Source organism: Orbicella franksi, chromosome 15 (genome assembly GCF_964199315.1).
Source record: "Orbicella franksi chromosome 15, jaOrbFran1.1, whole genome shotgun sequence".
NCBI classification, from domain to species: domain Eukaryota; kingdom Metazoa; phylum Cnidaria; class Anthozoa; order Scleractinia; family Merulinidae; genus Orbicella; species Orbicella franksi.
In genome coordinates, this window is record NC_138159.1 from 5,886,989 (window position 1) to 5,912,200 (window position 25,212).

Genomic DNA, 25,212 nt, shown 5'->3' on the forward strand with positions numbered 1-25,212 from the left:
ACTTCTTTGATACGAATTTCTGCTTTAAATCCTAAATCTAGAATAAAAGAGGCCAGAATTTTTTGCAGTTGGGATTGCCGGGCCACTATTAGTACTATTTAAGGGGGCTTATATCCAAAGGCGAGGAGTATCTTAACTGTATATATTAAGATACTGACGCTAGATCCAGTTCTCCATGGGACTCCGAGAGTGAGAAATGTTCTGTTAAAGGAGCTCAGTCACTGTTCGCGCATATCGAAAAGTTTAGCCTCAATTTTTCAAATTCGTCATTTGTAATCCGTGTCAATCTTCTCCATCCTTAGCCATCCTTGTTCCTTTATGGTTTATCGTTATCTCTTTGGTGTTTTTCTATCTTATTAAACTGTTATTTTCAGGTTTCCTTCAATTTAAAGGTAATTTTGAATGTGGCGAAAATAACTCAAAATACCGTGACTGAGCCCCTTTAAGATTTCAGGCGACACTCTTGGACCCAGCTCTCTTCAGTATTTCTGGTATCGTGCTCGGGTACTACCCGTCTCTTGGGCCAAGTCGCAACAAAAGCCCATCAAAGTAATATTCATTAAGAAAAAAAACAGTAACCTGCATTTTAACACCTTTATTGCCCTATTACTTTAATAATCATTGCTCGCTTCATGTGCTATTACATGCAGATAACATAACGTCTACAGGTGCGCAAACAATACTAAACTACAACTAAAAAGTCGGTTTCCGCGCTAAAGATGCAACCGAGGAAAAGAATCTTCATTCATTTTCGGCCGTTCAATTGATGTCCAACAGCAACATTCCCTGAGTTGATTCCCTGTTGGCCAACACTGCCAGTGGTGTTGCCAAAGGTCATCTGACGTTTGCCGTTCCATTGATGTCCAACAGCAACATTCCCTGAGTTGGTTCCCTGTTGGCCAACATTGCCGCCGGTGGCGCCAAAGCTCATCTGACGTTTGCCGTTCCATTGATGTCCAACAGCAACATTCCCTGAGTTGGTTCCCTGTTGGCCAACACTGCCAGCGGTGGCGCCAAAGGTCATCTGACGTTTGCCGTTCCATTGATGTCCAACAGCAACATTCCCTGAGTTGGTTCCCTGTTGGCCAACACTGCCAGCGGTGTTGCCAAAGGTCATCTGACGTTTGCCGTTCCATTGATGTCCAACAGCAACATTCCCTGAGTTGGTTCCCTGTTGGCCAACATTGCCGCCGGTGGCGCCAAAGCTCATCTGACGTTTGCCGTTCCATTGATGTCCAACAGCAACATTCCCTGAGTTGGTTCCCTGTTGGCCAACATTGCCAGCGGTGGCGCCAAAGGTCATCTGACGTTTGCCGTTCCATTGATGTCCAACAGCAACATTCCCTGAGTTGGTTCCCTGTTGGCCAACACTGCCAGTGGTGTTGCCAAAGGTCATCTGACGTTTGCCGTTCCATTGATGTCCAACAGCAACATTCCCTGAGTTGGTTCCCTGTTGGCCAACATTGCCGCCGGTGGCGCCAAAGCTCATCTGACGTTTGCCGTTCCATTGATGTCCAACAGCAACATTCCCTGAGTTGGTTCCCTGTTGGCCAACATTGCCAGCGGTGGCGCCAAAGGTCATCTGACGTTTGCCGTTCCATTGATGTCCAACAGCAACATTTCCTGAGTTGGTTCCCTGTTGGCCAACATTGCCGCCGGTGGCGCCAAAGCTCATCTGACGTTTGCCGTTCCATTGATGTCCAACAGCAACATTCCCTGAGTTGGTTCCCTGTTGGCCAACATTGCCAGCGGTGTTGCCAAAGGTCATCTGACGTTTGCCGTTCCATTGATGTCCAACAGCAACATTCCCTGAGTTGGTTCCCTGTTGGCCAACATTGCCAGCGGTGGCGCCAAAGCTCATCTGACGTTTGCCGTTCCATTGATGTCCGACAGCAACATTCCCTGAGTTGATTCCCTGTTGGCCAACACTGCCAGCGGTGTTGCCAAAGGTCATCTGACGTTTGCCGTTCCATTGCCAATTGGTTCCCTGTTGGCCAACATTGCCGCCGGTGGCGCCAAAGCTCATCTGACGTCGGCCAGGCTCCTCCAGCTCTGTTTCTATCAAGAAAGGCGCCAAACATTCGAATAAAATGTTGCGTTTAGGTTTAGAGGTATTATAGAAGTCTTTATAGGAAACATGTCACATAGGAACAAAGGAACAAACCAGCAAGACCTATCAAGTACGCAACAAGAGCAGCTATCAATATTGATCTTATACAGTTTTCTACAACAAGTTATACAATAATGAGTAAAGTTTCCTTGGAACATAGGGGGCTTTTATCGGTCATGTTATACTTCGGTATAAGGGAAAGAACAAAAATATCTACAAAATAGTAGAGATAAAAGATCCACGACATACACGAGACTCCCACAATAAGGAGTAAAGAATAGAATCAAGTTTGGCAAAAAAAATTTGCTAATGCCTATCCGCATTACGTACGGAAAGACTAGTCTCATTTCTTCACGCAGATTTGAATCACGCAAATTTGAATCATGCAGGTAAAGTGAACAACGAGCAAGTCTGAATAAGATACGACACATTTACGCAAAAGAAACCACATTAGCGCGAGAGTAAAAGTGCTACCTGGTTAGCAAGTGTTCAGTACCACTAAACCCAACTGAACAAACTAAATACAGTACTAGTGTTGCTTTAAAAGGTAAAATAAAAACACGGCTGCTAGCTATAGCAATAAACTGACAGACATACCGGTCATGTGGTTCTCCAGATCCTCAGCATCACGGTGAAAATGTTGAGGAAATGACATCGCCAGACCCAAAGAGATGAAGAACAAAACAAGGCACTTCATTTTCCTTCAAAAGTACGTAACAGAAATTAGTAGAATTCTGCTAACGTGTCAATGCAAGTGCTGCAAACTGATTCGCTGAGCTATTGTACTCTCTGTAATTTAACTACTTAGTATTTAACAACTGAAAAACAATTTACCGTTATGTTACGAGTATCAGTACTACGTACACATCAGCGTGTTTCAAATAAAAATTCAGTCCGGCGCGCGTGGCTGCGCGAATGAAACATCAAAAGATTATCATTCGGTCATCTGCCTCAACGCTCATCACCTCAAAGAAATCTCTCACGATCTCATATACTAATAATAATTAACTAGTTTGTGATAGTCGCAGAACATGCAACGCAAAAATCTCGCCTTTTGCTAGAAAAGGCTTTCTTGGCAAAAATTAGGCTTGTTTAGCGTCATGGCAGCCAAAAAACCTGAATAACGGTTTAAAACGGTATCTTTTGGCGAAAATTTCGTATTCAAAGGGTTCATAATTTGATTCTGTTTGAGCTCTCTCTTAAAATGTTTCATGCAGACTTATTGTATTCCGCGAAACCAAATGGAGTGCGTTACAGAAAGAAACTCAGAATTCTCCCAGTTTGCCAATAGCTGGTGGCTTAAAATTGAACGCACATGTAAAATGTAAGGTAAAATCTAGTAACAAGAATACTTACTGGGCTAGAATTCTCTCCTTGAAGGTCTTCCCTTAAAGTGCTCTTCCGAGATAGTCCAAAACTTCTCAACAGCTTAGTTCCCTGTGGAGAACTGAATGTTGTTTGTTCCTCTACCTTGATTTAAGTAGGCCTAATGATAAAACTTTTGAATACGAAATTGACAGCTGTAAATTCGAAAAGTCAAATTATTAAAGCTCAAGTTGCAACCGCTAATACCTGCCGGCACGTCTAGAGACTGAAAAACAGCGCATGCCCAGCTACATTTGTTTGGGGTAGCCTTCTTAATATTTATTTAACGAAAAATTTTCATCGTGCAGGAAAAACTGAAAATTTGTTCTTATGGCAAAATCTTTAAGAAATTTCAGGTCATCAAGAGTTAATGTCTTACCAACAGTCTTGCATTCCTAACGTCAATTTTCGGGTTAATGTGGCGTGTAAAAATTACGCTCAAAGATTAGAGTTCTAAACAAAAGATGACAAAAAATGTGAGGAAGCAGGGTCGACTAGGCAAATTTGTCATCTGCTCTTAGGGGAATTTAATAGCCTTTTAGTTCAGAATGTTTTTAGTGACATTTGAGCTCCAAATTCAAAGGACAAAGCATGATGATTCAAAGAAAACTTATACCACTGCCAAAACTGATATTTTCACACTAAAGTGACATCTCAAGGAAACATGTTATTAATACGCCCAATTTGGTATCCAAATAATGCTTAACTATTGTTCATTCAATTGTCTATAAGCTAGAAGCTTGTTCCAACGGAAACGTGCAAGCAGAAGATAAAAGAAGGTCGTGAATTAATATTAGAAAAACCTATTTATTCAATGAGATTTTACAAAAGCTGTAAAATTGACATTGCGAATGCAAGACTGGTTGTTAGTCTTAGCTTGACACTATCACGGTTGGACTTATATGTTTCTTAAAATATCTATCGTCAACCAAAATTTCCAGTTGTTCTCGCGCGACGAAATTTTTTGATTAAAGAAGCCTTCCCTAGACAAATGCAGCTGGGCATGCTCTGTTTTTATGTTCAATACATGCAGGTACGTTTTGGTGACTATAAACTGAGATTCAATAATACTTTTTTTCAATGAAATGTTCAATAGCTTTAAAATTAGGCCGGTTCTTAGAGCGCGCAAAGCATCAGATCAATTTCATGTCTCTTTAAGTATTTCAAACAAAACTTATTCAATTCCTTGATGGACGATTTTCAACCAACTCATCACTTATTCCTATTTTCGAAGCCCAATTTCTTGAAAGTTTTCGATTTCATTATTTCAAAGAGCCAAGTCGTTTCTTAGTTAAAAAGCGGTTATTTCAGATAACCAATAGTGACACACCTATGTAACAAGTAAAAGCTACAAACAATAGTCTTTTGTAGATCTATGTAAATATTCAACTTAATTTTTTTAAATAGGAGTTTTCATTTCGGTAATCATTAAGGCTAATGTTGGTACAGGAAAACTACGATCAACGAGCACAGATGTTAAGAAATTAAAAGGTTTTGATGTAAGGTGTACTAGGCAAGTTTGTCATCTGCTTCTAAAGGAATCATTGTTTCGTTCCGAAAATCAGCTCTCTTTTGATTAAAATTGAGCTTCGACACGGCGAAACGTGACCTTTGGAACAGCTTAACAGATAACAAAAAGGAAGGTTGTCAAATTATAGTCCTGTTACATTTCAAGCTAATGGGATAATTACTGCACAAATATTGGTATCGAAATATTGCTTTATTATCGTTCTTTGTTATTAAAGTCACTCTTCTAACTATTCTTCCGATCCGATATAGTCCAAATCTCCTCAGCTTAGCTTCCTGTGGAGAACTGAATCCTGTCTGTTGCTTTGCCTTGATTTAAGAAGGTCTAATAATGAAATTGTTGAATACAAAATTACAGCTGTAAATTTAAAACTTATTGAAGCTCACGTTGCAACTGCCAATACCTGCCGGCACTTGTAGAGACTGAAAAACAACGCATGCCAACCTACAGTTATCTAGGATAGGCTTCTTAATATTTATTTAACAACAAATTTTTCATCGAGGGGGAAAAACTGAATATTTGTATTTAAACAAGAAACTTTAAGAAGCTTCAGACTCTCCAGAATTAATATCAAGTCTTCCAAGCAGTGTTGCATTCCTAACGTCAATTTTAAGTTTCATGTTGTGTGTAAAAATTACGCTCAATGATTACAGTTGTAAACAAAAGATGACAAAAAATGAGAGAAAGCAGGGTCGACTAGGCAAGTTTGTCATCTGCTCTTAGGGGAATTTAAGAGGCTGTCTCTGTAAAAACCGACCACTGATTTTACTTAGAAAATTCGATTTTTCTCTTTAGCTGGGATTTTGAATCCCTTACCTAGTCAATCAATAGAATGAGTTTTATTTGATTAAAAATTCTAATTGAAGTTTTCTAGGATTGATTGAAGTTCGGTCCGCTAGACACAAGCTGCATGCCTACCGAAACTGGAGAAATAGCACATATTGCCTGCGTTCTAAAAAAAAATAATATTCGCTTAAATGTCCCAATTCGTTTTTCCAACCATAGATATATCAAAGCAGTTTGTTTAGCCATGTTGGAATTATAATTCAATGTTGTTCCTTCAACGGTTAAAAGAAGATTTTCTACCCGTTAAATCGAGTTTTAAACCAAACGCGAAAATAGCTCTACTTTGAAGGCACGTAACGGTGTGGGAATCAATGATGTGATACTCACAGGAAGATTGGGAACTAAAACACCTGTTGTAAACACAAAATGGCCGTGGCATTTATCAGTCCTTCCTTGGCTCCCCGGATCAACATTTGCCGTTCATACATGTATGTGTGCCGAGAGTTGTCCAAAGGAGTGCTTCTACAAACCTTTCAAGAGGACTCTACACGATTAAACCGGCTTCGAGGAAAACAATGGTCAGTAATACAAAGAACATTGAAGCATGTGACCGTCACGCTCGACAAAGATGAGGATCCCATAAATGTACTTTATAGATACAAACCTACAGCTGGAAGGAAAAGCTGGCAGTTTTAATGCTACCTAGGTTTCAAGGATCGCTACAAAGGACCAAAACTTTTATCTTGAAGCCAGGTAAAAGACTTACGTGAATTTATCGGAGCACTTAACGAAGGCGAGTGTGTTAGTTACTCGCTGGAATATTTTCCAAATTTCCCGAACTTTAAGCTGTCGTTAGTTTTGAAAACCTAGTGGGCAGACATATTTTATTATTGTTTTAAATTAAGGGACATTTATACTTTCTATTTATGTGGTTCAGCAGTTTCAAACAGGTGCCAAATTTTTAAAACGTGCCTTCAAAGTAGAGCTATCTTCGCGTTTGGTTCAAAACTCGATTTAACGGGTAGAAAATCTTCTTTTAATCGTTGAAGGAACAACATTGAATTATAATTGCAACATGGCTAAACAAACTGCTATGATATCTCTATGGCTGAAAAAAAAATTAGGACTTTTGAGCGACTATTATTTTTTATAGAGCGCAGGCAATATGTGCTATTTGCCCAGTTTCAGCAGGCATGCAGCTTTTGCCGAGCGGACCGACCTTCAATCAATCCTAGAAAACTTCAATTAGGATTTTTAATCAAATAAAACTCATTCTAGTGATTGACTAGGTGAGGGCTTCGAAATCCCAGCTTATGAGAAAAATCGAAGTTTCGAAGTAAAATCAGTGGTCGGTTTTTACACAGACACCCTCTTAATAGCCTTTTAGTTCAGAAATGTTTTTAGTGACATTTGAGCTCCAAATTCAAAGGACAAAGCATGATGATTCAAAGAAAACTTAAAATACTGCCAAAACTGATATTTTCACACTAAAGTGACATCTCAAGGAAACATGTTATTAATAAGCACAAATTGGTATCCAAATAATGCTTAATTATCGTTCATGCAATTGTCTATAAGCTAAAAGCTTCTTCCAACAGAAACGTGCAAGCAGAAGATAAAAGAAGGTCGTGAATTAGAATTAGGAAAACCTATTTATTCAATGAAATTTTACAAAAGCTATAAAATTGACATTGGGAATGCAGGAATGGTTGTTAGTCTTAGCTTGACACTATCACGGTTGGACTTATATGTTTCTTAAAATAGCTATCGTCAACCAAAATTTCCAGTTGTTCTCGCGCGACGAAATTTTTTAATTAAAGAAGTCTACTCTAGACAAATGCCGCTGGGCATGCTCTGTTTTTATGTTCAATACGTGCAGGTACGTTTTGGTGACTGTAAACTGAGCTTCAATAATACTTTTTTTCAATGTAATGTTCAATAGCTTTAAAATTAGGCCGATTCTTAGAGCGCGCAAAGCATCAGATCAATTTCATGTCTCTTTAAGTATTTCAAACAAAACTGATTAAATTCCCTGATGGACGATTTTCAACTAACTCATCACTTATTCCTATTTTCGTAGCCCAATTTCTTGAAAGTTTTCGATTTCATTATTTCAAAGAGCCAAGTCGTTTCTTAGTTTAAAAGTGGTTATTTCAGATAACCAATAGTGATACATTTATGTAACAAGTAAAAGCTACAAACAATAGTCTTTTGTAGATCTATGTAAATATTCAACTTAGTTTTTTAAATAGGAGTTTTCATTTCAGTAATCATTAAGGCTAATGTTGGTACAGGAAAATTACGATCAACGAGCACAGATGTTAAGAAATTAAAAGGTTTTGATGTAAGGTGTACTAGGCAAGTTTGTCATCTGCTTCTAAAGGAATCATTATTTCGTTCGAAAATCAGCTCTTTTTTGATTAAAATTGAGCTCCAAAACGGCGAGACGTGACCATTGAAACAGGTTAACAGATAACGAAAAGCAAGGTTGTCAAATTATAGTACTGTCACATTTCAAGCTAATAGGATAATTATTGCACAAATATTGGTATCGAAATATTGCTTTATTATCGTTCTTTGTTATTAAAGTCACTCTTCTAACTATTCTTCCGATCCGATATAGTCCAAATCTTCTCAGCTTAGCTTCCTGTGGAGAACTGAATCCCGTCTGTTGCTTTGCCTTGATTTAAGAAGGTCTAATAATGAAATTGTTGAATACAAAATTACAGCTGTAAATTTAAAACTTATTGAAGCTCACGTTGCAACTGCCAATACCTGCCGGCACTTGTAGAGACTGAAAAACAACGCATGCCAACCTACAGTTATCTAGGACAGGCTTCTTAATATTTATTTAACAACAAATTTTCATCGAGGGGGAAAAACTGAATATTTGTATTTAAACAAGAAACTTAAACAAGCTTCAGACTCTCCAGAATTAATGTCAAGTCTTACAAGCAGTCTTGCATTCCTAACGTCAATTGTAAGTTAAATGTTGTGTGTAAAAATTAGGCTCAAAGATTACAGTTGTAAACAAAAGATGACAAAAAATGTGAGGAAGTAGGGTCGACTAGGCAAGTTTGCATCTGCTCTTAGGGAAATTTAATAGCCTTTAGTTTAGAAATGTTTTTAACGACATTTGAGCTCCAAATTCAAAGGACAAAGCATGATAATTCCAAGAAAACTTAAAATACTGCGAAAACTGATATTTTCACACTAAAGTGACATCTCAAGGAAACATGTCATTAATACGCACAAATTGGTATCCAAATAATGCTTAATTATCGTTCATTCAATTGTCTATAAGCTAAAAGCTTGTTCCAACGGAAACGTGCAAGCAGAAGATAAAAGAAGGTCGTGAATTAGAATTAGAAAAACCTATTTATTCAATGAAATTTTACAAAAGCTATAAAATTTACATTGGGAATGCAAGAATGGTTGTTAGTCTCAGCTTGACACTATCACGGTTGGATTCATATATTTCTTAAAATTGCTACCGTCAACCAAAATTTCCAGTTGTTCTCGCGCGACGAAATTTTTTGATGAACGAAGTCTATCCTAGACAAATGCCGCTGGGCATGCTCTGTTTTTATGTTCAATACGTGCAGGTACGCTTTGGTGACTGTAAACTGAGCTTCAATAATACTTTTTTTCAATGATGTAATGTTCAGTAGCTTTAAAATTAGGGCGCGGTTCTTAGAGCGCGCAAAGCACCAGATCAATTTCATGTCTCTTTAAGTATTTCAAACAAAACTGATTAAATTCCTTGATGGGCGATTTTCAACCAACTCGTCGCTTATTCCTATTTTCGAAGCCCATTTTCTTGAAAGTTTTCGATTTCATTATTTCAAAGAGCCAAGTCGTTTGTTAGTTAAAAAGTGGTTATTTCAGATAACCAATAGTGATACATCTATGTAACAAGTAAAAGGTACAAACAATAGTCTTTTGTAGATCTATGTAAATATCCAACTTAGTTTTTTAAATAGGAGTTTTCATTTCAGTAATAATTAAGGCTAATGTTGGTACAGGAAACTGAATTACGATCAACGATCACAGATGTTAAGAAATTAAAAGGTTTTGATGTACGGTGTACTAGGCAAGTTTGTCATCTGCTTCTAAAGGAATCATTGTTTCGCTTCGGAAATCAGTTCTTTTTTATTAAAATTTAGCTTCGACACGGCGAAACGTGACCATTGAAACAGGTTAACAGATAACGAAAAGGAAGGTTGTCAAGTTATAGTACTGTTACATTTCAAGCTAAACTTAAGAAACTTAAGACTCTCCAGAATTAATTTCAAGTCTTACAAGAAGTCTTGCATTCCTAACGTCAATTTTAAGTTTAATGTTGTGTGTGAAAATTACGCTCAAAGACTACAGTTGTAAACAAAAGATGACCAAAAATGTGGGGAAGCTTAAGTAGGGTCGACCAGGCAAATTTGTCATCTCTTTTAAGGGGAGTTAATAGCCTTTTAGTTCAGAAATGTTTTTAGTGAAAATTGAGCTTTCAAACTAAAAGGACAAAGTATGACGATTTAAAGAAAACTTAAATACTGCGAAAACTGATATTTTTACGCTAAAGTAACATCTCAAGCGAACATTAAAAATACGCGCAAATTGGTATCCAAATATTGCTTGATTGTCGTTTATTCAATTGTCTATAAGCTAAAAGCTTGTTCGAACACAAACGTGCAAACGGAAGATAAAAGAAGGCCGTGAATTAGAATTAGCAAAACCTTTCATTCAGTAGAATTTTAAAAAAGCTATAAAATTGTCTTTTTAAGTTTTACAAAGAAGACTTACTAAATTCCTTGATGGACGATTTGTTTTTATTCCCCAAAATGGTTTTCAACCAACTTGTTGCTAAGGTTAACGTTCTTATTTTCGAAACCCAATTTCTTAAAAATTTCCGATGTATTACAAAGAGCCAAGTCGTTTGTTAGTTGAAAAGTGGTTATTTCAGGTAACCAGTTATGATACATATACATAATAAGCAATCGCTATAAACAGTAGCCTTTTGTAGATCTATGTAAATATTCAACTTAGGTTTTCAAATAGCAGTTTTTATTTCAGTAATCAGTAAGGCTAATGTTGGTCCAGGAAAATTATGGTCAACGAACACAGTTGTTAACAAAAGGCTTTGATGTAGGGTGCACTACGGAAGTTTGTCATCTGCTACATCATCATCACAACATGGTGTTATGACACCATTAGTGCGAGACGGGCTTTGACGGTGGCATCTTAAGGGGGCATTCTCTGCACACTGGCCGGCCGGCAGTGGGTTAGCGCTAACAACTCACTCCGGTGCTATACTTTTGTTACCGAAACTAGCATCTGCTACTAATCAATTGTTTCGCTTGGGAAATCAGCTCGTGATTTAAACTGAGCTCCAAGATGACGAAACGTGACCATTGAAACAACTTAACACATATATATAACGAAAATGAAGGTTGTCAAGTTATAGTTATATTTCAAGCTAATACGATAATTATTGCACAAATAGTGGTATCAAAAGACTTCTGTCTACTACTACTACTTATCTGAAATATTCACTTTCCACGGGTTGGTTCTTTGAAATAAATCGGAAACTGTTTTGAAATTTGGCTGTGGAAATAAGCACCGTGGAAATAAGCTGGTTGGAATAACCATTTTAGGCAAAACAGCTGATCGACTTCTGAGGAATTTGATTAGTTTTACAATTTTTCATGTTTTAAAGCAATAAAACCGTTAAACACGAAATTGAAAACAGTTTAATCCAAAAGGTATTATTGAAGCTTAGCATACATTTTCCAGGACTTCCTTGCATAAACTTGGAAGCAGCGTATGCCTAGCCATATTTCTCTAGACTTCTTAATCTTTTCATAATCAGAAAAATTTGTTGCAGGAACAAATTTGTGAAACTTTGTGTGTATGTGTGTGTGTGTGTGTGTGTGTGTGTGTGTGTGTGTGTGTGTGTGTGTGTTTGTGTGTGTGTGTGTGTTCGCAGAACGCAGTTCATAATTTTGGGTGCCATGTGGTTTCAAGAGTGCCTTCTTTTGAGATGTTTTCGTCGAACGTCTGCATTTTCAGCGCCATTTTTAACGAAATAGCGTAAATTGTTTGGAAACAACCAGTTTATGGTCAGTTTTCGTTGCAAGTAGTTGTTGGCAATAAGTTTGATAGCACCACTACATTTCAGTTTGCTTTCGGAATGATTCCGTTGACAGGTAGATGCCATCTTCATTACGTTTCTTATCAAGAAGCATCAAATTATTTTTACCCTGCGGTTAAGTTGGCTTGGATTAAAACTAGACCCCTCCTGAGTTTTCGCGATTCACTAGCGCAAAGTCATTACTTCCTTTTTTCCAGGTATGTCCCCTTTTTTCCAAGTGTGACCCACTTTTCCAAGTGTGACCCGTTTTGTTAACTGTGACCCATTTTTCTTATTGTGACCAACTCTGACAAGTGTGACCCATTTTTGCTAGAGAGACCCATTTTCGAAGTGTGACCCATTTTTTCCAAGAGTGACCCATTTCTGCAAGTGTGACACTTTTTTCCAACTGTGACCAAATTTTCCAAGTGTGACCCTTTTTTTCAAGTGTGAACCATTTTTCCAAGTGTAAATCATTTGTCCAAGTTTTACCCATTTTTCTAAGTGTAATCCAACTTTCCAAGTGTGAAACCTTTTTACAAGTGTGACCCATTTTTACAAGTGTGACCCATTTTTCTAAGTTTGACCCATTTTTTCAAGTATGCCCCTCTTTTCCCAGTGAGACCAATTTTTTCTAGCGTGGCCCATTTTTCAGTGTGACCGATTTTTCTTAGTGTGACCCAGTTTTTAAAGTTTGACTCTTTTTCCAAGTATGCCCCATTGTTTTCAAATCCGACCCATTTTTCCAAGTGTGACCCAGTTTTCTAAGCGTGACCCATTTTTCCAATTTTAACCCTTTTCCCCAAGTTTGACCTTTTTTCCAAGGCTGACCCATTTTTCCAGGTGTGACCCATTTTTCCAAGTGTGACCCATTTTTCAACAGTGACCTGTTTTTCCAACTGTGATTTATTTTTCCACGTGAAACCCATCTTTCCAAGTGTGACCCTCTTTTCAAGTGTGTTTCTTTTGTTTCAAAATGTGATCCATTTTTTCCACCTTTCCATTGTTTTGTAAAAGTATTCACTGATTGTAGCTATCATATTTCCAACAGTTGAATGTGTATTTCAAATCAGTGGAATAATGTAAATTCGCATTTGGCAATTTTACCTGAGAGTGCTGTACAGAAGTTGTGTAACATGAAACTAAATAGTAATAAAATGCCAAGTCAAATCTACAGTTGCTCAGTTCGTCATCTGTTAAAATCACGCTCTAGTTTACTATTGAGCACTCTGAAAACAGATCTGCAAATAACCTTGTTTATATATAAAATATAGAGAGACTGACTAGGGAAATGCCAAAATTTGCTTGCCATTATAATTTTTCAATAGCTCTTACAAAAATAAATCTTAAAAATTCTCCATGGTCCCCTAAATAGTCATAAATACATACATGTATCTTGTAAGCCAGGGTTCTTCTTCACAATTTTTCCTTTTTTTTTTCTTCATGTAAGGATGCCAGGGATTATATAGTACATGAGGGATTACCAATTTTACTCCATCCTATGAATAAAATACAATACGCATAAAAGGTTAGTTAAGTTGGGTTTCGACAAAACACTGACCCCCGGTCAACTGACCCCCTACTGACCCCCCTACTGACCCCCTATAAAATCAACAGGGAAATGAAAATTAAAAAAGCCCAGAACTATCAGTGGGCCGATTCAAGTTCGTCAATAAATTTAGCTTACCTGAAACTTCCTAGATGGCGGACGCGTTGCAGATTTCCGACTCCTGTCTCATTTGACTGAAGGATTTGTCACAGAAAATCGAGCACAGAATAAGTTGGAATATCATCAAATATGGTATTTGTACCCATTAGAAAATTAACCAATGAAAAATTAATAGCAACTGAAGGAAATTCTGGCAAATTAACACGTACGCGACTAACCGCAAGCGACACGAACATGCACACAATTACATCAACCGGAAGTTTATTTTGGCAGCCTTGTAGCCCCAGGTCCCTCGCCTTCCGCATGCACAAACTACGTTGCTCATGGCTTTAGTCATGGACAGTAAGTGGCATTACTGTTTTTCAATGATTTGCCTCTTATTCACCAAGGAGAAAGTAATCCACCGGGCTTGTCCAAATGGTGTATACTACAGTTACCACAGTTCTTAAAATGCAAAAACAAGGCGAAAGGTCTTCCGGTTGAGGTTTACACGCGTGTTCGTGTTGCTTGCATGAGCAGTCCATCACGAGCCTTTCACGAGCCTGCTCATTTGTCGGCGTTTCTCTTTGCTTAATTTCCCAATTCGTACGAAAACAATATTTGATGATTTTCAAGCTTATTCCGTGCTCGATGTTCCGTCAACAAAACCTCCACTAAACAGTCAAAGGAGAACAAGGGGGTCAGAAATCTGCAACGCATCTGCCATCTTGGAAGTTTCAGGTAAGCTAAATTTATTGATGAACTTGAATCGGTCCCATTGATAGTTCTGGGCTTTTTTAATTTTCCTTTTCCCATTGGTTTTATAGGGGGTCAGTAGAGGGGTCAGTAGGGGGGTCAGTAGGGGATCAGTTGACTGGGGGTCAGTGTTTTGTTGAAACCCTAATGAAATATTGAAAAACAGTGATGTTTTCCTTCGAGCGCGCGTAGATTACTTGAGCTTTCGTCCTCAGCGCGCGTGCGATCGTAAAACTATAGGGAGCCACCTTAAGTCAAGGGATGTCCCTCCTGGACTACTCCCCACTCCCCATCAACTCCCTACCTCGCACCCCACCGCATGCAACACACTCATGTGGGTAAGAACGACAAAAAAAAAAACACGGAAAAAACACGGAAAAAACAGAAGCTAAAATATAAAGATGCAAATCTTCGAGAGTAATTGAGGTCGTTTCCGTTTACTTAATGCTTTTATCATACCTCCACATCGATAACTTCTTCCTCGGTGAAGGTGAATTCCGTAAGATTTGGCTTCAACGTCAGTTTGTAGTTCCTCGGAAGTACGCTTGTGGCAAGTCGTTTGAAGTGTTCCTTTGCCGAGGTCATTATTACCGTAGCAGTGCAAAAACGGACCTTAGAGGACGCAAACAGTAGCAACCTAGCTCCCACAAAAGTCGGAGGTCGAAACGCAGCAAGAGAAAGTATTTTGGTAGTATTTTATTTGAGCCGGGTAGTTCGTCGTGTAAGCCGGCACGAAACATCCGGATTTTCTCGTTCCCAGTGTCGCCTGTCCCCGACCCCTTACCGACGAAGCCTTCGGGCGAGGCTACAACTAGTGAATACCCCCAGGTCCCCCAAGTAGATGTCAAAACGTTGTCTCTATAGTCTGACTCAAAATTGACCCCGCATGATTATTCAGAGCCGTTATTTAAAAACTCAAATGTGCAAATATCCCTCTTTCTTTGAGTTTTCCTCGGTCATTCGATGGAAGTGGGGTTTGCAGGTTAATTTTCACTTCTTTGATACGAATTTCTGCTTTAAATCCTAAATCTAGACATTTCGCAAGGCAAGGCAAAGTGCTTGCCCCTGAGGTTTACCGTACCTGACTGAGCGAGGAAAACTCAAAGAAAGAGGGATATATCTGCGCACTTGATTGTTCAATAAGGGTTATCAATAATCCCGTAGGTTCAATTTTGACTCGGCTTACAGGGACAACGTTTTCATATGTAAACGCTCGACAAAGTTGCCCCTGGCGGAGGGTTGTCTCGGGTACCCGATACCATATAAATGGGGCCTAAATCTTTCACCCATTCGAAAGAATTACTACAAACCTCGTCTGCCGTAGTGGCCATTAGTTCCACTGTTGTCCAACAGCCACCTTCTGGAGTTGGTTCCTTGTTGGCCCAGTTTAAATTTAAGGGGAACTTCAAAATGAACACAACCTATCGATATCTGAATATCTGAGGGCTTTCAGAGGGTTTTCAGAAGTCCTTGATTCCACTGTGAGTGTTGAATTACTATCACGAGCAGAGTTAAGTTTGTATAATGCCACAGCTTCTCTATTGGGTAAAATGCAACGGACAGGGAGGACTGGGAGGGGCGTCTCTTATTTGCATTAATAACGTCCTGGTATAGTGCCAAATTAATTCATCGATAGATCATTAAATCATTGACAGTTTCTTCAGGATTGCACCTGAACTTTTTTTCTTTTGAGATCAAAGGGGCTTTTGCTCAGTGGAAATCTTTCTAAAATCCATTTATGCTCATTATCTTATGATGAGGGATGGGACGCTAAATAAAAGAGGCCAGAATTTTTTGCAATTGAGATTGCCGGGCCACTATTAGTACTATTTAAGGGGGCTTATATCCAAAGGCGAGGAGTATCTTAACTGTATATATTAAGATGCTGACGCTAGATCCAGTTCTCCATGGGACTCCGAGGGTGAGAAATGTTCTGTTAAAGGAGCTCAGTCACTGTTTGCGCATATGGAAAAGTTTAGCCTCAATTTTTCAAATTCGTCATTTGTAATCCGTGTCAATCTTCTCCATCCTTAGCCATCCTTGTTCCTTTATGGTTTATCGTTATCTATTTGGTGTTTTTCCATCTTATTAAACTGTTCTTTTCAGGTTTCCTTCAATTTAAAGGTAATTTTGTATGTGGCCAAAATAACTCAAAATACCGTGACTGAGCCCCTTTAAGATCTCAGGCGACACTCTTGGATCCAGCTCTCTTCAGTATTTCTGGTATCGTGCTCGTGTACTACCCGTCTCTTGGGCCAAGTCGCAACAAAAGCCCATCAAAGTAATATTCATTAAGAAAAAAAACAGTAACCTGCATTTTAACACCTTTATTGCCTTATTAGTTTAATAATCATTGCTCGCTTCATGTGCTATTACATGCAGATAACATAGCGTCTACAGGTGCGCAAACAGTACTAAACTACAACTAAAAAGTCGGTTTCCGCGCTAAAGATGCAACCGAGGAAAAGAATCTTCATTCATTTTCGGCCGTTCAATTGATGTCCAACAGTAACATTCCCTGAGTTGATTCCCTGTTGGCCAACATTGCCGCCGGTGGCGCCAAAGGTCATCTAACGTTTGCCGTTCCATTGATGTCCAACAGCAACATTCCCTGAGTTGATTCCCTGTTGGCCAACATTGCCAGCGGTGGCGCCAAAGGTCATCTGACGTTTGCCGTTCCATTGATGTCCAACAGCAACATTCCCTGAGTTGGTTCCCTGTTGGCCAACATTGCCGCCGGTGGCGCCAAAGGTCATCTGACGTCGGCCAGGCTCCTCCAGCTCTGTTTCTATCAAAAGAAGGCGCCAAACATTCGAATAAAATTTTTCTTTTAGGTTTAGAGGCATTATAGAAGTCTTTATTGGAAACATGTCAGAAGGGAACAAAGGAACAAACCAACAAGACTTATCATGTACGCAAACAGAGCATCTATCAAGATGTTATATAGTCTTCTACAAGAAGTTGTACACACCTCGTCGGCCGTAGTAGTAGTGGCCGCTGTGGGCGCCGTTCCATTGATGTCCAACAGCAACATTCCCTGAGTTGATTCCCTGTTGGCCAACATTGCCGCCGGTGGCGCCAAAGCTCATCTGACGTTTGCCGTTCCATTGATGTCCAACAGCAACATTTCCTGAGTTGATTCCCTGTTGGCCAACATTGCCAACGGTGGCGCCAAAGGTCATCTGACGTTTGCCGTTCCATTGATGTCCAACAGCAACATTCCCTGAATTGGTTCCCTGTTGACCAACATTGCCAGCGGTGTTGCCAAAGATCATCTGACGTTTGCCGTAGCCGTAGACGGCGTAGCCGCCGTAGCCGCCATTGCTGCCGTAGCCGCCGTTGCCGTAGCCGCTGTTGCCACCGTTGTTGCCAAACGTCATGTAACTTCGGCGGCCAGGCTCCTTCAGTTCCGGCTCTGTAAAGCAAGTACCAAAAAATTCTAATTGTATGAAACGAACGTTTCCATTGCTATAGATGGCTTTTTAAATGAAGAAGGCCAGAAAGCCGAAACTTCGGAATTCTCTTCAAGTCTCTATCACTAGCTTAACAACCGCTTCCCCTGCTTTATTGAGTTATTTTTTTGAGTTATTTTTTTGTAAAAAAAATACCTCTTAGTCGGCGCGTCGGGTATGTTATGGACGAGTCAATGGGCGAGTGAGTGAGTGAGTGAGTGAGTGAGTGAGAGATGTATGTATGTCACACCAATCACATTAGATCTACTATAAACAGCCAATCAAATTTCTTGTTGTAAAGGTGAATGGTATGTGAGAAGATTTGATCCCGATAGAGTTCAGAACGGCCACATTTATTCTTCTATAAAAGAGGAGGAAGTATTCATATATTGGGTTTACTTCGACATTTTCTGTGGGTTAGGCTGAGGATTTTAGTTAAATGAACGAGATGAGCCTTGAGGTTTGAAACAGTTCGTGAGTTAGTAGTATGCAAATGCAACGAGATATTTTTATTTTTAGTTACAAAGGTAACTTGAAACTTTTGTTTTTCACAAGGAGTAAATTCAATTAGACGTCACGAATCATCGCGTCTAGTTCTTAGGACATGTTTTAGAGGGGACGAGACTTTAGGTTTGAAACAGTTCTAACGTTTACAATAGTAAGTGCGGGTAACGATTGTTTTGTTCTTGTTGCATGCAAATATAACGACATATTTTTGTTTTTTAGTTACAAAGTGTAATTTGACACTCAATTCAATTAGAGCTATCTTTAGTAACGAATGGTAACTTAACACTTTTGTTTTTTATATGGGAGTAAATTCAATTAGAGCTGACAAGTTATCGGCTATTGTTTCCAGGATATTGAACAAAAAAGAAGCTTAATAGTTTTATTTGATGACATTCATTTCAGTCCGATATTTTTAAAGGTAAAAAGTATGAAAACTGTTTAAATGTTCTTTGAAGGCTGCGTGGCACCAAGTTAAAGTGCAATTTAATTAAATCAGACTTTCAACGTGTCAGAGGTTTTTTCTCTTTCTTTCTATTTTCGGTGAAGTTGTGTTGTGTTGTGTTGTGTTGTGTGAAAAGGTAAACTTACGACTCGTATAAAATGCGAAAAAGTCTCTAAATTAACTTGGATTATTATATAAATTAATCTGGAGACGTGTCAGATTACTGTAGTTTGTTCATTTTATGGCTTACTATTTAGCTATCTTACCATGACCGATGTAACATCGCAACCAAAAAAACTTGTCAAATTAACCAAATCATTACTGTACCATAAATGCTTCTATCTCTAACACAAGTAATGATTAAAACCATGTTAGCAATCAAGCTGGCCTCCCTTGTAAGATTCTTTTTTTTTTTTTTTTTTTAAAGTTATCCTTCCCCTGTTTAAATCATTGTAACAAATATTATCCTGTTTTAAGACAAAAGAAATATCATGATGATAATATCGGGGTTCGTTGATTTTTTTTTCTGAAAAGCAAGGGCCACATAACAGCGAAATTAAATCGACAGTTTTTCTTAAACATCAGGGGCTTTTCTTTCAGTAAAAAAGGGCATATTACAATTGAATTACATTTCCTTTGAACATCAAGGGCTTTTTATACTATGCTCTAAGAAACGGAACAGTTTGGCAACAAGGGTTATTGGTTATGCTCGAACTTGTATAAGAAGTCTATTAAGCCCACTTCGTTTGGCTATCGAATCAAGTTTCCTTGGAACAGGACAAAGCAAAAGTATCTACAATTCAGTAGAGATAAAAGATCCACTACATACACTGGGATTCGAACAATTATAAGGAGTAAAGAAAAGAATCGAGTTTGGAAAAGAAAATTCCTAATGATACTGAATCACGAAGACAAAGTAAACAAAGGACTAGTATGAATACGATAAGACACATTCATAAGCCCGAGACAGTAAAAATCTTATCTGGTTAGCAAGTGTTCAGTATCATGAAACAAAAGAGTCGGCAAACAGTGTCACTTTCCGATGAAAACGACTCTTAGCTACACCCGATAAACTGACGGACATACCGGTCATGTGGTTCTCCAGATCCTCAGCATCACGCTGTGGAGGTGAAGGAAATGACATCGCCAGACCCAAAGAGATGAAGAACAAAACAAGGCACTTCATATTCCTTCAAAAGTACGTATCATAAATTAGTAGACTTCTACCAGTATGCCAATGTTAGTGCTGGAAACTGCGGATTGGCTGAAATATTGTACTCTCAAAAATTTAACAACCGAAGAACAATTTACCGTTATGCGATGAATATCAGTACCATATACACACCCGCATGTTTCAAATAAAAATTCAGTTTGGCGCGCGTGGTTGCGCGAATAAAACAGCAAGAGATTATCATTCGGTCATCTGCCTTAACGCGCATCACCTCAAGAAACCTCTCACGATCTCAGATACTACTAATAATTAATTAGTTTGTGATAGTTGCAGCTTGTGCAAATAAATGCTCTCGTGAATCACTTAAAGACATATGCATTAGAAGTTGTAAAGCAAAAAAAAAAAAAAAATAGGCAAATAGCTGCTGCATGCAAGCTATGTATTTGAAAATAAGTCGTTTGAAGATACACCTTTTAGAGAATTTACCTTTTGCGAGTTAATCTCTAGTTGCTCGTCAGCAAAAAGTTTTCGGACTCTCTGAAATCCTGTCTTCTGACCTCTGTCTTCGCGGACTAGTTGATGTGTCATCCGAGGTCTGTTTAAATAACCTCTAGCAAAGTAGCAAATTTATTCATGTCACGTTTGAGCACAAAGGATTCTGTACGATTCAAAAGGAAACGGATGTATGTAGGAAACGGATGTTGGGAAAGGAGGGTAAACAATAGGAAAACAATTATCAACAAGAAGCTTAAGTGGGCTATTGTTAATTTTTCTTATTAACAACATTGAAGCTTCGCTTCAAGCTAGAGAAGAATACTCCCCATCACGTTATCTTGCATCAAGATTAGCGGGAATGCCCTTCCAAATGCATCCAGATGCACACCGAACTGAGAGAAGTTTCGCTACAGAGCGATGCTGAGCTTATTTGGCATAATTCGCCATTCATGTTTTAAAATTATTGTATTTTATAGTTGCTAAAATGGGTTAAGCAATGAAAATAAATGTTGAGGTTAGTTAAAAGATATTGTTAATTAGTTGACATACGGTTTGATTCTTTCTATAGCAAACGGTATGCTTGACCACTTTATTGTTACAACAATGCTTATTCTACCAGAAAATGATGTGCCAAATGCTTAGAATTAAGAAGATAATAACGACTCGCACAAATCCTGGCGTTAAATCGTTCATCTCTCCCTGTAACCCCTCGAGAGACTTGAGCAGGCTGGAGATGAACTGGAGGGTTTGAAATTACTTAATTATTATTACTTATGATTTTATTTATTAGTATCTGACAAGGTTAGCATTAATAGAGTTTTAGCACAATGAGCTACTTTGTACAAAAGGCTATTAATATAAAAGAAAGAACTCCAGGGAATGGAAAGAAACGACTTCAGGAAACGGAAATTAGAACAGTTAAGCTCTCAAAACTTCCTGTGCACAACTGCAATAAACCGTACGTCCGTCAGTAAGTTTGTTCGTGGTCCCTAATTAGAAGAAAGAGTATTTAATTCAACCGCCGTCTCAAACGGTCGAAAACTCGGTACGTTCAACAATTTCCCAGTACAGCAACAGAGTTGCAGATCAGTCGTTATGGCTTAGAGCGGTTGAACAACAATTCAACAATTCGTTTCAGCCTGACCAACCGTGAACAATTTTCCCAATTATCCGGAACGAAGGCGGTTTATCCAAGTGATAGTTGTTATTGCAGTTATTAGCGGTTACACATGCAGAATAAGGCGAAACTGGGTAAATACAAAGCAGAGATGAGCCCTTCTCCTCATTTGCATGCCTTTTGACAACGCCTCAAATAATAATACGAGAATTCAAAAGTTCAAAACCTTACTAATGAGTGCAACTTTTGCTTCCATCATTTATTAGTACGACGAAATTCAACGAACCTTAAAAATACTAAAAGAAAAACAACAACACAAACAAACAAACTACGCACTCAGCCGCTAAATCGTTGGCGGGCAAGATGGGGCGATCTTTCTGCTGGATTACCGGCTGTTTCCCGCAAGGAAATGCTGTTCTAAATAAAAAAAAACAAAAATTATTTATATTGACCAAGCTTGTTCGCTCAAGATTATTGAATATTGTGAATAATATGGATATTTATGGACTCCACTGCTTCTTGGTCCATAAACACGTAAAAAGGCCAATATCTAAACAACTTGATCAATAACTTCGTATCTAATGGATCACCGTACTATTTCGACTGAAAAATGCCCGGGAAGACTGCTATATGAAAAGGTTGGGAAGGTTCGTAGTCTCGCATAGGGGTTTAAATCAAGAGTTTTTGTTCTTACTCAGGGTGCTCAGGACGAAAAGCCACTATTCTTAGGTATCAAAGTATCTTTTAGGGTGCACTCGACGAAATAATAGTAATAATGATTTTTTTTCATTAGAAATATTAAGCTTTGCTTTATGCTAGAGAAGTATACTCCTCATGAATGAAGAGGCACAGATATTTAATAGTAGTGCACGGCGTTCAGTTTGCAGAAGCTTTAAGGAATGCCCTTCCAAATGCATCCAGATGCACACCAAAAGCCGAGAACTTTCTACGTTCAATTCCTTTACAGAGCAGAAAGTCGAGGGGTGACGTGAGGGGTGAGCAGCATTGCAATTAATATCATCATTGAGAACTAATTGTAAACAGCCTAGCCAGATGTTCCAAGGAGGGTTTGAAATTACTGAACATATTACTACTAACTTAATTTATTATACAAGGTTAACATTGAGAGAGTTTTGACACAATGAGCTACTTTGTACAAAAGCTTATTCAACGAAAAGAAAGAACTGCAGGAAACGGAAAGAAACGACTACAGGAAACGGAAAGCAATTTTAAAGATTTCAAAACTTCTTGTACTCTTTTGCATGCGATGGGTTCGTGGTCTCTTAGAAGAAGAGTATTCAATTGGCTTAAACTCGGTGAAATTGCAGGATTCAGATGCATAAAGCTTTCCAGTGCAACAACAGAGTGGCAGATCAGTCGTTATGGTTCAGAACGGTTGAACAACAATTCAACAGTTCGTTTCAGCCGTTTATCCAAGTAATAGTTGTTATTGCAATTATCAGCAGTTAGGCAGACAAAACGAGGCGAAACTGAGGCAATATATACAAAGCAGAAATGCGCCTTTCGCCTCGTTTGTATGTTAATAATACACGAATTCAGAAGTTCAAAACCTAACTAATGAATGCGTTTTTCGCGGCCATCATTCGTAATTACGAGGAAATTAAACGAACCTTGAAAATGTTCAACAAAAAACAAAATAAACAAACGAACCGTGCAGTATGGATCAAGTTTCGTGTCCTTCGGAACCATAAAACATTGGGGTTCTGTATCTCTCTCGCGTGATACTTGACGAGGCTAAGTAATTTTGGCGCTTCGGACACGCTTTAGTGGCCCTTGGCGTTGTGGAGAGGGCGCTTTTGTAGAATGGTTAAAATAAGATTGAAAGTATCAGGACCTGTGCAAATTGTAAAAAGGTGGCCGTTCGTGGAGGTTCGAATGTATGGTTGCTGTTGAACTGAGTGGTCTAGATATAGAAATTGACCTATCTGAATTGAAAAATTCCCTGTTTAGAATTTCAGGAGAGCTTTCAGAAATCCTTGATTTCATTGTGAGTGTTCAGTAGCTATCACGAGCAGAGTTCAGTTTGTATAATACCACAGCTTTTCTTTTGGGCAAAACGGAACGGACAAAGAGGACTGGGAGAGGGCGTCTTCGATTTGCATTGATTACGTCCTAAAATCGCGCGTAATTAATTTATCATCGATAGATCATTAAATCATTGACAGTTTCTTCAGGGTTGCACCTGAATTTTTTTTTTCTTGAGATCAAAAGGAAAAGTAGTATTTACATTGCCATTCCTTACTTCAGGCTCACTCTTTCGGATCTTGGAATTGCCTTCAGAGTACCTTTCCACAGATTCCAAACAATATTCGACCGGAAAAAGACTGAGCTTTCTGTCGCGACTAAAACTCATCAACAAACGCGATCACTGTAAATGGTTTGAACCCAGGAGTATCAGTAGTTCGTATAGTGTGATCGTCCGGGCGAGTGTAGTTCTGAAAAGAACTGTTGTTGGTGACTGACGTTTCGACAACCTGAACGGAAGTCATCTTCAGAGTCAAGTGAATCGTGTTTGTCAGTCGATGATGTTATAAGTCTGGGCCGTTGAACGTAATTGGTCAGTATAGCCATGATGGTATTGGCTGAAAGACTCGTGTAAAGTTTGTCATCAGTCATTGGTGGGTTTCGATCCGCCTGTTGTTAGGCGAATAGGTCGGTTTTTGGTCCACGTATTGTTAAGTCGGTCTGTTAGAAGTCCGTTTGTCGGTTTCGTTTCCCTCCCTCCCGTTTTTCCTCGGGGGATGGGTACGGCTACACGTAGACTATTGTTTTCGCGTCCCCGTCGATCGTTTTTCAGGTTCTTTCCTCGTTTTTAACTCGGAGGACAACGAAACCGCCAACTACCCAGGCTTAAACTATGACATTGCGGTATTTGCGGATTGCTTTTTTTCGGGAATGCTCATAATTACCACGAAATTTAACGAACCTTGAAAACATTGAAACGAACAAAGCAGACTCATTTGTAATGCCGACAGGGCTAGATCCCGCTCAACCTCATTCCCAGGGTCCTCTCCTACTCGGTCCCTGGGGCGAGTCTCTCTTTCACCACGGTGGCCGAGTAGGAGAGGACCCTGGGAACGAGGTTGGATCCCGCTCTGGATTACCCGCGGTTTCCCGCGAGGAAATGACAAAACCCTTACTGACCAAGTTTGTTCGCTCAAGATTACTGGATGTTGACCTCCAAAATACCATCCTGTCGCCAAGATTGAAGGAATCAAGAAGTTTAATGAAAAGTTTGACTTTAAGCTTATGAGCTCTACATAAAGTGTAACGAAACGACAGCCAGAGAATATTTTACCAAGCTCTTTGACGGCCTGGACCAAAAGGAGTCTAGCAGCTATTTGTGGTTGCAGATGGGTCAGGGCTACTGGAAAAATCAAGGTCACGTCTGGAAGAATAACTTAAGGTTACCGTAAACCTTCGCGGGTGTCCTTAGCGAAAAAAAATATTACCGCGCTGTCTTAAAGACAACCACTACAAATTATATATCAATGCAAAGGTTATAGAATGCTCTATTCGATAAAAATTGTTTTGCCTCAATTTTTTTTAATCATAAGGCGAGCGCGACCTAAAAGCGCGAAACGACCGACGTTCCATTGAGCGAATTCATCGGGTATCAAACTCGACCGCATCAACAAAGCTACTGCATTATATCATTCACGAGGCATCAATCATCAAAACCGTGTGGGG

General features: G+C 39.0%; 3 protein-coding genes across 3 annotated transcripts in view; 1 reads left to right on the forward strand and 2 right to left on the reverse strand.

Moving 5' to 3' along the window:
• The window catches only part of LOC145469714 (E3 ubiquitin-protein ligase TRIM45-like), a 322,349-nt gene that overhangs the window by 220,215 nt on the left and 76,922 nt on the right, over window positions 1–25,212 (forward strand). The window lies entirely within an intron of this gene.
• LOC145470360 (uncharacterized) lies at window positions 85–15,672 on the reverse strand. Its single transcript, XM_081454195.1, has 4 exons — window positions 14,777–15,672; window positions 13,303–13,412; window positions 2,708–2,811; window positions 85–2,058 (listed from the first exon to the last, which is right to left on the reverse strand). The coding sequence occupies exons 1-4, from the start codon at window positions 14,900–14,902 to the stop codon at window positions 746–748; spliced, it is 1,653 nt and encodes a 550-aa protein (XP_081310321.1). The 5' UTR covers window positions 14,903–15,672; the 3' UTR covers window positions 85–745.
• LOC145469801 (uncharacterized) lies at window positions 15,781–18,317 on the reverse strand. Its single transcript, XM_081453612.1, has 2 exons — window positions 17,289–18,317; window positions 15,781–17,105 (listed from the first exon to the last, which is right to left on the reverse strand). Exons 1-2 carry the CDS (start codon window positions 17,695–17,697, stop codon window positions 16,888–16,890), a joined length of 627 nt encoding a protein of 208 aa, XP_081309738.1. The 5' UTR covers window positions 17,698–18,317; the 3' UTR covers window positions 15,781–16,887.